Source organism: Sciurus carolinensis, chromosome 2, assembly GCF_902686445.1.
Source record: "Sciurus carolinensis chromosome 2, mSciCar1.2, whole genome shotgun sequence".
In the NCBI taxonomy this organism is placed as follows: Eukaryota; Metazoa; Chordata; class Mammalia; order Rodentia; family Sciuridae; genus Sciurus; species Sciurus carolinensis.
This window is the reverse complement of record NC_062214.1, coordinates 115,157,238-115,172,170: the sequence shown is the minus strand read 5'-3', so window position 1 is coordinate 115,172,170 and position 14,933 is coordinate 115,157,238. Positions and strand designations below refer to the sequence as shown.

The 14,933-nt window shown below is 43.2% G+C and overlaps 1 protein-coding gene and 1 long non-coding RNA gene across 10 annotated transcripts in view; both read right to left on the bottom strand.

Moving 5' to 3' along the window:
- Positions 1–6,064: 6,064 nt before the first annotated feature.
- LOC124978238 (uncharacterized) lies at positions 6,065–9,412 on the bottom strand. Its single transcript, XR_007107344.1, has 3 exons — positions 9,321–9,412; positions 8,795–8,847; positions 6,065–6,312 (listed from the first exon to the last, which is right to left on the bottom strand). It is a non-coding gene; the product is annotated as an uncharacterized LOC124978238 (long non-coding RNA).
- A 4,012-nt stretch (positions 9,413–13,424) lies between these two features.
- The window catches only part of Meis2 (Meis homeobox 2), a 200,154-nt gene continuing 198,645 nt past the window's right edge, over positions 13,425–14,933 (bottom strand). For 5 of the 9 annotated variants that reach the window (XM_047540295.1, XM_047540298.1, XM_047540297.1 and 2 more), the window contains one exon: positions 13,425–14,849. In XM_047540295.1, the coding sequence (XP_047396251.1) occupies positions 14,563–14,849 (287 nt within the window). In that variant the 3' untranslated portion in view covers positions 13,425–14,562. The remainder of the gene's footprint in view (positions 14,850–14,933) is intronic. The other 4 variants (XM_047540300.1, XM_047540302.1, XM_047540301.1 and 1 more) reach the window with 1 other exon arrangement.

The following is a 14,933-nucleotide window of genomic DNA, read 5'->3' as shown; positions in this document are numbered from 1 at the left end:
ATTACACATTTATTTACTGAAAAAAAAATGCTTCTACTGACATTTAAAGGAGGAGGGTAAATGTTTTCCTCTACAGACATTTAAAACAGGAGCGTAAATGAGGGAGAAGCAAACCTAACTCTTGAGTTTCCCCAAATATAATCTATTCCTCTGCTTTAGAAGTAAGGCTGGACTGAGCCTGCAAGTGGCCTAGTCAGAGCACTCAAGACATCTTTGCAAAAAGTTCTCAGGAGGCAAGGGAGATGTGAGTCTTCATATGTCCAGAGTGGTTCCTTCCAGGATCCTTCCAGGTTCCTTCCAGAGTGGATGGGATGGGAGGTAATGGGCTTTTCCAAACACTTCTCAAACTTGCTTGGCTGAGAAAGCTGTTGGAAAACTCACTATTAGGTAATAGTGTCTCTTTCCTCTTCTCTCTTCCTATTTTCCAAAAGCAGAATTAGAACTACCCAGGTCTTTGCTGTTGTTCTCCCAGGTCTCCCAAACAACACAGTAATTCTGCTGGCCTGCCCTCAGAAGGGATAGCAGAGATCTAGAGATGAAATTGATGCAGTAAGGTGGAAGTAAAGTGGGGAGTGATTCTGACAGCACCCCTCCTCCAGCACCAAATTTGCCCTTGGAGCCAGAGACAGGCCCTTCATCTCTGGTACCAGGTTGCAGGAGTAGAGTAGGCCTGGGCACTCTCAGCAACCTTTTCTGTCTTTAAAGGGTGCCAAGGCTAAGGGCTTAAGGAGCTGGACGTGGGTCTCCATCACTGCAGACTTCTGCACTGGCCAACAAGGCCTCCTGGCAGTTACCCCACATCCCAATAATTCTCCATTGCTCACTCCAAGTCCTGGGACTCCTTGGGGTCCAAAGACTCAATCTTTTCCTAATTCCCTCCCCAGGAGCTTAGGAAGAGCAGGGGGAAGGGAAAAGTCAAAAGCACCCCTCACCTAACCTCCACCCTCCAGGAGAGGTGTCCATCACAAGGCTGGGACAGTGAGGATCTTCACTTTCTAATGAACCCCATTTTCCTGCATTTTAGCACTAGTTGTGCTCTTCCTCCAGTGGGTCCTGAGAGGGGTTTGCACATGGATTTTTACTTATATCTCCCTTTCTTTTTTTGTGTGTTCTGGCTGTGGAAGTGAGAAGGAATGGAGTAGGGTTGTTTGGGAAGAAGAGACAGTAATTACAGAATCTTGTGGGTTTGTATGTATGCCTGTGTAAGTCACTGTGTGTGTGTGTGTGTGTGTGTGTGTGTAGCAGAGGAAAGGAAAAAGAAGAGACAGAAATATACAAGGTTAAGGACTTGGTCCTTAACCTTGATTTATGGATCTCCAGGGGGACTGGAATAGAACGCCTAAAGCCTGAGGTTCATTTAACCCTCTTTGGTTCCAAGAACTTTTTTTGTTCCCCAGCACTGGTGAGAAGACTAGTTGGAAACGTGGGGCTGGAGCATGGCATGCCAAGATGCAGGTGCAAGTGTGTGGTTCCAGGTGCCAAGCAGCGTCCAATGTCACCTGCCTCAGAGCTCCCTTCTAATCCTTCCTCTGGATGAGAATGCAGGGCTTTCCTTTCATGTTTCTGGCTTGTTTTCTGTAAGGGGGAAATTATGACCCTGTCAATAATTTTTATTTTTTAAAATCACAAGTGCCTGCCATTCGTGTTTACCAGGTAAGGTGGAAAGCTGAGAAGAATTTGGACAATTTCAAGTGGAAAATGCCTCGAATGAAATTTGTGTAAAAACTAAGATGAGACTGCTTTTGCATAGTGACCTAGATTGGTTTTCTTACTCGAATAGAATAACCTGATTATCAGCTGTGTGTGTGTGCACAGTGGCATCAGTATCCTAAACATATCAATTTTATTCTATTTCAAACAGCAAATGGGCTCACACAGCCCAAGAGCCTCCTTCTGTGTGAATACTTCTGAGAAATACTTTGGACTTAATAGATCAGCCTAAAATACACAAGGACAAACAAAATGGGCTCTGGAAGAAATGTGAAGAAAGGGGAAGAGGAGCTAAAGAGAAAAAGAATTGGGGAGAGGGAGAAGAGGTGGGAATGGCAGGGATGGAGAGATTGAGATTCACACGTGCTTATTAAGAGCTTTGAAACCTTCGACCTGACCCCCAAATCCAAGTGCATCACACAAAACAGGTTCGCATCATATTTCAGAAGGTCTTCTTGCCCCGAGTCCGCTGTCCCCTGGGACTTAATTCACTCCTGCCTTCTCCGCACAATGACTTTAGAACCTGGGAAAATAATTGCATTAGAGCAGATTACTTATAACCGATAGTTATCCGTCTTTTTCTGTTCGACAGAAGTCTATTAAACTCAGCACAGGCATTACCAGCTGAGCTGTAGAGCGCGCCTTCATTAAGAAAATTAAAATCATACTTTTGAACCTCAGCAAAGCTTGCTCAGGTCTCAGGAGTCTGCGTGCAAATCCCGACGTTTTCGTGAGCCCGATTTTCCCGCGAATCAACCTGTTTTTGGATACCGTAGATCAGGGTGAAAAGATCGACGTGATGACAATTACTCCAAGATAGGGATGTCTGAGCTCTAGAAATACCATCTTTCTTCCCAACCCCTCCTCCTCTCGCCTCTGACTTTCCTCCGGTATCTTTTCTCAAGCGCCCAAAGCAACACACCTGTCTGAGAGTGGCCCAGGATTTGGGGAGTAGGTGGGGATGGCTGAAGCGAGGGAGAGGGGTGGAGGGAAGATGTAAGTTCAGGGCCGGGAAATCGCGCGGGTGTACTTCCCTGTTTGACATCTGCAGCTGGCGGCCCGCACCAAGTGCACGTGTTTCCCACACGTGCGCGTGCGCACACACGCACGCACGCACCACAGCGTGGCGGGACGACGGTCTCACTCCATTGAGTTTCACACTCGCTCGGGGACCAACGTGCCCAGTGCACCATTTGTCCACCGCGCTTGGGAGCCTGGCCCGGGAACTGGGCAGGCCTTTGCGTGTGCCACGGACCGGGAGGTTCAGTCCCAGTGACAGGGCCTTCGGCCTTTAGGGATCTGTTTGAGTGAGTTTCCTTCTTGGTTTGGTAAGAGTTTCAGTTGTTCCGGATACCAGTGGAGGGAAATTGCTCCAGTTTCTGGTCTCTTCTGCGTGCCAATTTGGGACGCAGAGAACAGGTGGGAAGCGCGGCTGGGAGAAGGAACGTCCTTACCTCCCCTCCCGAAGCCTCCGGGTAACTTCAACCTTCGTTCTAAGGAGAGGTGGCATTTCCAATTCCACTTTCAACTGGAAACCTCTCCCTGCAGGAGAGCTTTCTGCTGGGTTAGAAGGGGGCGCGTTGCATTGATTTTCTGTGCTACCTGGGAATTGGCAGGGTTTTTAGCACTTGTGTTGTTGTTGTTAGCCACCTCTTGCTTTAGCATTTGGCTTTTTAAAATGCTGATTACTGTGTACTTCTCTGCAAGGTCCACCCAATTCTAAGGAAATCATAAGGGCTTTTGCATATTTGGGGGCGTCCTTTTCTAGGGCTGTAGGGGCAGAGAAGAACTACTTCCATTTTTGTCAGAATGCCCAGTAATGGACTTCTTACTCCTCTCTCCGTCTAATGAGGTTTTGGTATTTATTAGGGGAAATAGGTGCCCCTCCGCCTCCCTATCGGCACTCAAATACAGGATTAAAGGGAGTTACTTGAAAGTGTATAATATTGTTCCTTGGCAAGTGTCTAATTCTCTTTCCCACAATTTCTATTTGTTAACAAAAACCTACAAAACTCAAGTGAGGAAAGTCAGCGAATAGATGTGGACAAGCGAACATCTTTTACATCTCCACAGCTTTCAACTCGATAAATTGCTGCATATAAAAAATATTTTTCAGAGAAAAAGAAAAACACACCTACACGACTGTTGTTAGTGTTTTCTTCACATCAAATGTAGATTCTCCATTCAATTTCTTTTTCCTTTGTAGAAAAAGAGGAGAAAATCAGAAGTGAACAAGAAGCCTTTTAACAGCAGCAATTTCAAGACTTTTGGGACATTTTTCTTTGCTTCTGTTCTCCCTTATTTACCTTTAAAGGAAAACAAAAACAAAGATAAAGGGGGGGGGGGAGGAACACGATCCCTGGTGGAGAGTTTACTCTGTTGCCACAATAAGGGATGGGGCTGTTAACAGCTATTTGAGATGATAATGCTTAGTGAGCTCATTCTTTTAATCATAATCTTCAAGTGGTTTAAGATTAATGGCAGGGGGTATTTTCTGTCTCTTCCTAGGGACCTTTGCATTAATTTACTTAGAACATTGGTCAGACTGTCAGTGCCTCCAAATTTTATTAAGTCGAACTCAGACAAATACAATGAGATTTTCATATTTTCTTCATCTATGAAAATATATTACTGAAATAGATTTATTTGGATTCAGCTGCAATGAGGGACATCCTTACTTGTCTTTATTGTTTTATTGTGCTTATACATGCATATATATATTCCATATACACATTTACATGTATACACATATACTTAAGTGGACTTGTGATCTGCAGTAGTTTTCCTTACACTTCTAAGCTTAATGGGGACCTTTCAAAAAGTCAGCCGCAGTGGCAGGCAGTAGATTCTGCCTCTCCAGAGCAGGATTTATGTTTAAAGTAAGTTTGAATGCAATGAACTTCTTCAAAACAGACCCCCCCAAAATGATAACAGCTTGGATATAAATATTTAACTTTATCTCAGTTGTCACAATAGCCCCAGCAATTTTTCAAGCACAGTTACATTGAGGCGTCACTTCACCAGCGTGAAGAACCAGGCTGTCTCCTACCTCTGCCTTGCCCTGGGAGAGCTCCTTCTCTGGGGTTTCTGGGTCCCTGTCCCGTCCTGGAGCGTCCCCAAAGAGGGGCGGGGCATGAGGTGTAGAAGGGTTGATACGGGAGGTTCTGCAGAGAAGCGAGGAAAGACAACGGATTTTTAGACCGAGGATCTTGGTACTCTGGCAGGAAATGAAAGTCAGGAGAGCCACCTTTTCCCTCCTGCCCTCCCTGCCCGATGTTTCTTCCCCCGCGCATTTCTGTGAATTGCTTTCACAAAATCCCGCTATCTGGTACTTTAAAAAGCAAAACCAAAATTTCCCCCCAGAAACTAAAGTCGTTCCGCATTGTAGATTAACACGCTTCATGTGGGGGTCTCGCTGTGGTCAGAAGACTTTTCCGAGTCAGGGCTGCTTTGCCAGCGCCTTTCCCAAGGGTAGAGGCTGGCGGTGGAGTCGGCGCGTCGGCCAGCCCGAGATTGCCCCGGCTCTCGTTACCTGTGCGCCCTAGTGTTACACAGTGCTCATAAATCCCACTGAAGATTAATTGGGAAGCCGAGAAAATGCCTCTATGCATCGAACCGTTGAAAAATAACCCAAACACTCTCAAATGGTAGCAGTCCCACACCTTGCATTGGACGTGAAGTACCATAGTAAGATCAAGTGTCAAAGACATCGCCGTTTATTTTGCTGCACTTCAACAACCCTTTCCGTTTCCAGCAAAATTGAGAAGCACAGGCCAGTAAAGAAGAGGCACACGGGTGGGGATAAAAAGTGTGTTTGTGTGTGTGTGTGTTCAGGTAGGTGGGTATAATGACAACTTTCAAATACGAAGAAAAGAATGAATGAAGAGAAAAAAAATTCGGATGGGGGTGGCTCCCCCCCCCTTTTCTTTCTTTTCTTTTTATTTATTTATTTATTTGTTTGTTTTTCGAGGTGCAGGGTGCAGGAAAGGGTCATTCACGCCAAGGAACTGTCTGAATTCCGAAACGATTCCTCTGAACTTCCGTGAAACTGAGTCCTCAGGAGTTTGATTTTGCAAGGATGTGAAATATCGTTTTGCATTGTGGCCGCTTTTCCCATCAGCTATACTAAAAAAAAAAAAAAAAAAAAAAAAAAAAAAAAAAATCTACAGTATCTTTTAAAACATTTCCTTGGAATCTACAGTTCAGCAGAAAGAAACTACAGCAAAACCTCACAGAATAAAGAGATTTAGAAAACGAAAATGTATTACTTTGCTAAGGCATGTGATAGTTTATTCCCTGGAGGCCAAGTGAAGGTGGGGGTTCCTTCGCATTTTATTATTATTTTTATCGTTTATTCATTTAAATGTTCAGCCTTGACAAGTTATTCCCCTGCCGGGGCGTTTTGCCGCAAAACGAAGGTGGATATGGTGGAAGGAGTCAAGAAAGGGCGGGGGAGGGCTCGGAAAAATACGATTCGCTTCGCAGGGGGCTGACTCGCCGTGGTCGACTCTGCGGGCCAGCAGGGGGCGCTCTGATGTTATCTCTGGACCAGACAGCTGAGACGCTTGGAGCTTGCAAGGCAGACTTGGCAGTTTCACGCAGCTGCAAGGGGAAGTGGGAGGAGGGATTGTAGCTCCTAAATCCTCAACAGAGATTCTACTTGGGTTATTTACCCTCGGTTCGAAATGTATCTACGTCTCACTGAACCTACCCATCCTACATACAGGACGTCCCCGTCCCCATCAAATCCTACTTTTTCTTCTGTATCTATACAGAACATGTGTGATCACCTTAGTCTTGAAATACACATTAATGCAACTTATTAGATGCGACGATTAATAGTCAACATTTTTTTTCGCATGTTGGTTCCGCTGATCCAAGCAGGATTTATTTGAAGATCTCACATCCCAGAGCCTTAATGCACAATTTTTTTCCTTTAAATAAAATTGGTCAAATGTTGACAACCTTTAAGCCAATCTAACACTCAAGATTAGTGATGGGAAACTAATGAGAAAATATCAGATCGCCCGGCCCGAGGGCTGCCAATTAAATCTTCCCTGATTGAAAATAAAAGCGGACTTGGGGTGTGAGCCCAGCTCAACTTTAACTATTAATTTAACATGTTGCCAGGGTCCATGCCTTCTCTCCTCTAAACTGCTTTCTGTAATAGAGCTTCCTCCTCTCTCATCCCTCAACTCAAAAGCCAAATGTTATTTCTCAGATTATTTCAAAAGGTCCAAATCAGAATGATCATTTCTTACATGGTAAATATTAGGCCTGTAAGCAATATGATTTAACTAATTAGAAAATTTACATCATTAAGTCTCAGGGAGAGAAAAAAGAGAAACAAATCTGCCAGTCATTTTAAAGGAGACAGGCACTATTGAAGTGTGAAGAAATCGGCTCTAATTCAAAAAGGCAATCGGGCAGAAAAAGCCCTCAACATTACCCTGCTAGTTATTAATCAGAAAGGGCTCTCCCCTCAACCCCTCCCCTCCAGCTCTGAGTTTAAGTTCGTTTTTTTGCCAGTGGCCCATGTCATATTTATATTGAGGTTTTGTCTTCTAAAGGATTAAAATTTGAAAATGTTTCAATATGAGGAAAACAGAATCTTCAAAGGGAAAGATATTCACAGAATTGCCTCTCTTCCAGACAAGTAAACCTGTTGTAATAAACAATTCTCACGCCCCTCTTTATTTTTTTATTCTTTCTCCTTTCTTCCCATTAAGTTCCTATTTTGAAACCTGCTTGGTGAGAACTAGATAAAGTCTTTGTGTTCTGCTCCCCTCCCCCTCCTTTCTTGCACCTCCTCCCTCCTCCAAAGGGAGAAACTTAGACTGAAAGCAGAAAAGTACAAATACATTAACAAAGCCCCACTCACTTGATAAAAAGGCTATGGTCTAGGCTTACATGTCAGGAATCTAAGGGAAGGGGGTTCAGTGGGTGGGTCTATGGATAGAACATGATGAACAAGTAAATTTCCCCACTGATGTATACTATTCCATATAATGTGTAGTTAGAAGAAAAAAAGGAAAGCAGGAAGGTGGGGAACATTTTAAAGTGCATCGTGGTGTTGTGTGCTTTTGGTCTATTCTGCTTCTTTTCTATTCAACTTAATACAGCAGCCTCATTATATCTAGGTGCCCCTTCCCATCATACTCTTACTTAAGCCCTTGGTACACCACACACATAGCCCTTTCCCTACTCTTCTCATTCCCAACAAATTAACAGAGGAAGGAACTGCAAAAGGAACTTTGTGAGTTGTTCCATTTGGAAACTCAGGCCCTTCCTGGCATCCCTGAGAACTTGTCTTTTAAAAGACTTTGGGTTCAAAAAAGTTTAGTAGCAGACTTAGATATTCAATTTTCCCTTATTATTATTACTATTTTATAGAAGTCCCAAAGGCTCGGTTTCTGCCTCATTCTATTCTTCTCTCATTACAGCCAATTCTAGCCTCATTTTCATCCTCCTCTCTGCTTTACTTTGTGAAAGTTTCACTGCTTTGCTTCCCACCAAGTTCCTGGGCCTCGGAATGCTCATCTCTGGGCTTCTGAGGGGCCTTGGGCAGTTCTTCCAAGTTAGTTCAATGCCATCCTCCACATTCCCAGATTTCAACTTTGCAGGAGAGAACAGTAGCAGATCTGGGCTATTAACACACCACAGTTAATTCTCTGCGGGAACTTTTACTAGGTGGGACGTGTGGAAGAAGAAAACATCTGTAAACAGTACAGATCCTGAGGGTGGGGAATGATTTCTGACACAGAGGCCAGAGCACATATAAAATATGGCAGATTTTGTGCAAGAGCCAGTTCGAGTCACAGTTGGGAAATAAGGGGAAAAGAGGGGCATTGGGGAGTGACTAGGATGCTCCCCAAACAGAACTCCTTTTCTGATCATTCCAGGGCAGATGGGAGTCTAATGTGCTCCACTTTGAGAAATATTAGAGTAAAATGGACACTTTTGTCACTTTCAGGAGGCGGGACACAGGGAGGCGAAAACATAGGAGACAATGGCTTCTGGCGATGGAGGGCACCCCTGGAGGGCTCCCCACCCTTGGCCCCGTCGCTTTCGAAACTCTCCTTACCTTTGTTGCTTCGATTTGATCTGAAACCACTGGACGTTCCTGGGCTAGGTTCTCTGAGAGGAAAAAGACCACGAGAATCAACCGGTCTCCTGTATCTAGTCCGAAGTCAAGAAGCATTACAATAAAATTTACAGCGCCTTTAACAACTCGCAAGTAAAGCATTAAAATTCTCTTTAATTGAGAAAATATTGATTTTTAAGTCTAGAAAAAGCGAAATCGTAATTTAGCTGCAAACTTTCAGGCGAGAATATAGCGTATTATGTCGCAGTATAATGGATCCACCCTTTACACCCATGCAACACCACATCTTTAATTGCGCTACTTTATGAAGTGATAAAGACAAAAGATAACCCGACTAAGACAAACGCTTTATATTAAAAAGGAGGGTCTGGAGTAATTTCTTTTTTCCAGTTACTTATAAAAAAGAATTGTCTTTTTTTTTTTAAGTACGGAAAAAATAATGCCCAAAGGGAAGGAAAGAAATAAAAAGAACGGAAAACCACAGACCAGTCTAAAAGCAACTCACATTAGCAAATCCGTTGATATTCTTTACCAAAGGAGGAATGAAGCCAACACATTTAGAGAAAATGCATTCACGGGCAAAATTGCATCCTCCTTGAAACGAAACAAACCTAGATCTATTTTCTTACTTTATTCCCCCGTCCTTTGGTGCGGGGGGGGGGGGGGAGCAGAATCCATTGGTGGATAGAGAAGGGAAAGAAAATCAGGCTTTCTATGTTATTTCTGTATCGGTTTTTGGTATTATAGAGGAGTAAAGAAGTTTTTGTGTGGTGGTTTTTCATTGATCAGTCACTCTGAGCTAATGTAATTATCCTCATCAATAGGAGGCTGCAGAGAGAATCATTATGTGGGTGACATTGATAAATGATCGCCCAGGAACGGCCCTCTCGCGGGCAACCCCCACATCTGACCCTCCCACACACACAATGTAGTCATAGAAACACCTAGAGGACCCCGAGCACCGCCGCGGAAGAGGCGAGAGAGGGAAGAAAAGCCTCGGGCGGCCGGGGGTGGGGGGCGGGCGAGTGGGGGCCGCGGGTCCAGATCCAAACCAGTCCCAACGACAAAACCGTCGGCGGCGGGGGAGAGGGCACAGTTGCGGGAGGGAGAACCTCCCTACCCAGCAGCGAACCCTCCCGCTCACAGTTGCTCACAACAAAGTGAAAATCCGCCCTCCAGACGGACCCATTCCTCCACACCTTTTCCACGTGCGACCTCACTACCAACAACAGCTGATGTTTGCCGAGACACACATTCAAATAGGTCTCTCTAAAGGAGTTAAATAATTAGGTCACAAAACTTGTAGGCATCTAATTCTCACGCGAATTCCCCCGTTCAAAAAACCCCAAACAAACAACAAACAAACCAAACCCATCTGAAATAAAACAAAGGCTGCAGCTGGGCGCACCTCCCCCTCCGGAGTTCCCCCCAGTTATTTCCTGGGTGACCCCTTCCTTTCTCTTCACCTCCTAACCCAGTGCCTCTTGATTATGAGATAATGGATTTTGCGATTGTTCCTGTCAGGGGGAAAAAAAAAAAAATCCCCACCGAACCCCACGTTTTCATCTTTCGACTGTTTTATTTAAGCCAATGGGAAAGTATTGAGAGCAGTAATTGATTCATAATGATCCATAAATCGATGTCGGAAAGCGGGGGGTGGGGTGGAGGTGCATGAAGAGTGGGAGGGGGGTGATGCTGTTTATTTTATTTCTAAAGCTTCAACTAAAGTAGCTTTGACACTGTCGGGGCTGGAGGGGAGGAGCTGCTGGGCTCTGCCGGATCATCCATCATCCCTGTCACCCAGAGTCTGCCCGGAGGAGCCGTAGACGCAATCTCCCTTCTGTCTCTACACCGAAACTATTAATATTAAAACCTCCCTTCAAACACTGCCCCGACCGTCTCCATTCTCATCACAGTCTGACCGGCCTCCCCCATCAGACCCGCATCTCCCTGCGCAGCGCCTTCCTCCCAGCCCTGGCCGGTCAGAGAGGGCTCGCCCACGCGCAGCGCGCTTAGTTGATTACAGCCAACTGTAACTGTTACACACACACACACACACACACACACACACGCACGCACGCACAAAATCAGTTTGAAGCACATTTGTCTATCAAACACACACGCAAAGGGAAGGCCCGGAGAGGGCCGAACCAGCCCTCTGCGTGCCCTCTGAAGCTGCCCATGACTCTGTCCTGCCTCCTCTCGGGCTCCCGGACGCACGTCCGCACCAACGCTGCTCCCCTGGGCTGCCGGGAGCCTGGATGCAAAGCTAGGGCCACTCCGTGCATCCAAACACCCAGACACCGGACTTTCTAACAATGTGGCAACTTGTAGCGGAGGTCCAGGCTCCTTATCAAATTGCTGGCCTGCAAGACTAATGGGGGAACTTGTGGAGAATCCCTGTCCAGTCCCTTTGAAGGAATGGCCCTTCTTTGACAGCTGCTAGAGATATTAGCCACATTTCCCTTCCCAAATCTGCTCTGGGTTAACAGGCCCGCGGGGTGGGAGGGGATGAGGAGGCAAAGAGGATCCTGATTGTCTCCTCTCCACAAATCTAACTGGGGAACTGGGGTTGGGGGTGTGTGTGCTGACCTGGGGAGCAGAAGGGTGAAGGGGTGGATGGAAGACACGACTTTCCTGGTCTTTTCTTTTTTCCTTTAAAATGTGGCTTCTTGCTCAATTCCCAACCCTTAACAGATGGCGACTGCAGTTCTCTCAGAATTTCTTAAAGAAAGGGAAACCTTTGGAATTTATTTCTGCTTTTGCTTTTCCATATAAATAAAAAAGTGTTTTTATATTACTCTTGTTTTGGAGAACATAAGCAATTTTATTCAGTCTACAGTATTTCCTTTAACACTATATGGTTGTCAAAACACCATTCCCAGTTTCTTTGCTTTTGACAGCTGAGTCTTTCTTAAATATACCCAAATCGGAACTCTTTATACTAAATAGTAAACCGGAGATAGGAGCAAGTGCCTTCTGAGGTGGTATGAAAAAGCATTATAGAAATTGGACAAATCTATCATCCCTCTGTCTTAGCATGGGACAGGGGCAAGAAAATGCAAAAGAATATTATTACAATTATCATTCATCTCCAAATATTTAAGAGGGTTAAGGTTAACGTGATAGGATGTGGATTTGGTGAAGAAACTAAGCCTGAGAGATCGCATTCATTAGAACCATGGGTGGAGAACTCTGGGCTCTAATCTTCAATGAAATAACTTAATAATTTCATACAACACTTCCTACACATGAGCCAATTACCAAGTAAACCCTTCAGCATTTACTTCACTGAGAGGAATGGAAGAAAAGCTGCCAATTTTTTCAACTGATGTGACAGTTAATTTATAAATGGGGAACTTGACAGAGTTTACATAAGAGCATTTAAAGTAAAAATATGCAAATATTTAAATTTTACAAAAAGCTTCCATGTAAAATGGGGCAGCAAAAATGAGAGGGAAGCTATCTGTCTTTTCCAAGTGGCACAGAATTCCTCCATTAACAACAGTTCGTTTGTGTCAGAAGTGTTATTTCTGTTTAAACAGCAACACACTAATTAAACTGATAAATGTATTTATAAAATTTTATCCGGCTAAATATAACACAAAACAATAGCAGTTTATTTTTTGCTCTTTTGTATAGAACTTCTCTTACTGCTGTCTAAAGTGGAAAGATGGAAGAACCTCAAATAAGATAGACTGGATTTCTTCCAAGTTAAAAGTTTGCAGAATTAGTCAACTATTCCATATCAAGTTGACATCACATATTTAGCTAAAGTTCATGATATTATTCTAAACAGAAGATCCAAAGTTTAGGAGTTACAAAATTCCAAGGTAATATGTTTATTTGAAAAATTGAGGAGCATCCAAATCCCTCACACTTCCTTCCCCACCTTTGCACACTTTAGCAGCCACTGTCTGTGTAACATCAACAAACTCATAGCATAAATCTCAAGAATGTTACATGAAAAATTTAAAATAGTGTCATATTGTCTGCTTTTTTTTTAAGGAAAAATATTAAGTTTAGTCACCAAATCATCACACTGGCATCTTTGCATATAGAGTTAATTGTCTGAAATAAAAAATACACCATGATGTAATTTATATTAAATATTAATGCATAATGAATGATCTTTTAAACTCAGGATTCCAAACTCCATAGAAGTTGTTCGCTTATCTATGAACATCTATATGGAAATTTTAATTTTCATTTTAAAACAGGCAAATTACCTTGAGCATAGACATTATTTCTTATGATGTAAAATTAACCCTGAAAAAGCCCTTATTCTGTCGGAGGATGCATTTGAAAAGTTTGAACTGAAAATACTTTTTAAAATGTCTTGCATTTGTGAAGGAGGCTGGGCACATTGGAGATGATCTTTCAACCTGGCTCATAACACATGCACAATTTCATACCTTCAGAAGTTTTCCGCTGGTGGAACTTATGGACCAAATATACATGGCAAAGCTACAGATGATCACCTTAAAAATTGTTGGTAATATACTCTACTTCTGGGGGGAGAAAATCACCACTTACTTTCAACACCCTATAGTTGGCACTGTGCAACCTTGCCTTAAAACCATGAAAAACACCAAAGCCTAACAAAAAATCAAAAATGAAATATTTATTACCGCATTTTGTGACTTAACACCTTTTTTTTTTTAACATAACGTCACAGTCCTCATACAAGTATTTTAATGTAAATTTGACAAAGCTTAAAGGTAACAGCATTTTCTTCTAGTGAGGAACACGTGCTGAGAAAAGAAGATTTCATGGACATACAATACCAATTCCACAGCAGATCTGATACTAGCAAAAACATTCTTTTTTTTTTTCAATTGAGGTAAACACATAGAATATCTAACATGAAACAATTAATAGACCCAACTCTGTACGAAGTTTGTTACAGTATTCTCTTGCTCCTTTTTATCCCCCAAGCTTTGAGTTTCTGATAAAGTCCTGGTTATGGTGCAATGACCATTAATAACTTTTTTGTGTTGAGGAAAGCTGCCCAACTTGAGATTGTTTCGTCCATAGCCAAGGCTCAGAACTCCTGGAAGAAGCTCCTGCTCTGTCTTTAAATCTTCATTGGCAAGCTCTTTGAAGAAGAGTCCCCCAAAATCATAATAAGAATTGGCTTATGAAGCACAAACTATAAAGATCTGTTTGAAACTAAAAGACACATTTATGGAGGAACAAAGGCTGGGCATGAAAACACATTCTTGAAGCTGGAGTTGGCGTGATGAGGTTCAGCCAAACGTCCACCGTGGTCTCCAGCATGGTTCTTTTCTCATTGGCCCAACAGTTTTAAAATATACCACAGTCTCTCCTGGATAGTGAATTCACTGATGAACCAAAACAGTCATTCTTTTGGGAACAACACACATAGTGTGGAAAACAAGGATATATTTTTTTTTCTCTTCTAAAACTATTAGAGGCAACATAACGGAGTGATCAACAGAAATGTACAAGTTTAACTTAGTTCCTATGTTTATACTACAGTAGTTAGAACTCTCGGAGTCTCTTTCCAGAGGATCTTTACATGGACAAAATTGTCTCAGTGAGCCCATGATTTCACATTTGTGTTCTTGTCGCATTGGTCCTCTGTTGCTGGATGAAAAATGACAAAAGTAAAAAATAATCACAGCTGTCTGGAATTTCATATTAAGTGTCAACATCTGGTCAAAGTTCAGAAAGTCTTAAAATAGTTTTTGCGTGTGTTTCCTTTTCCCTTGAGTTCCCTTACACTATTGGGCATGAATGTCCATAACCTGTCCGCCAACATTGGGATCTACAGAATTTAACATTGTGGGGCTCTGTGCTGACACAGTCATTCCAGGGTGGGTAGGGGGTCCTCCGTGCATCATCATGGCTGGGTGGTGGGGATGGCTTGGCAAATATGAATGCATTGGGGGTCCGTGTCTTAACTGAGTAGGGTGTGGGGTCATCTGGGGAGGAGTGTAACTTGGCTGTGCCATACTCATTCCCATAGGACCACCCTGAGAAACGTAGTCCCCTGGCATGCTCTGCAAACCTGAAAATAGAGAGGGAAAAAGAAAGCAGGTCAAATTCCTAAACATTTTTATACTTTACCCATCAAAGATGAAAAGAAAAAAAA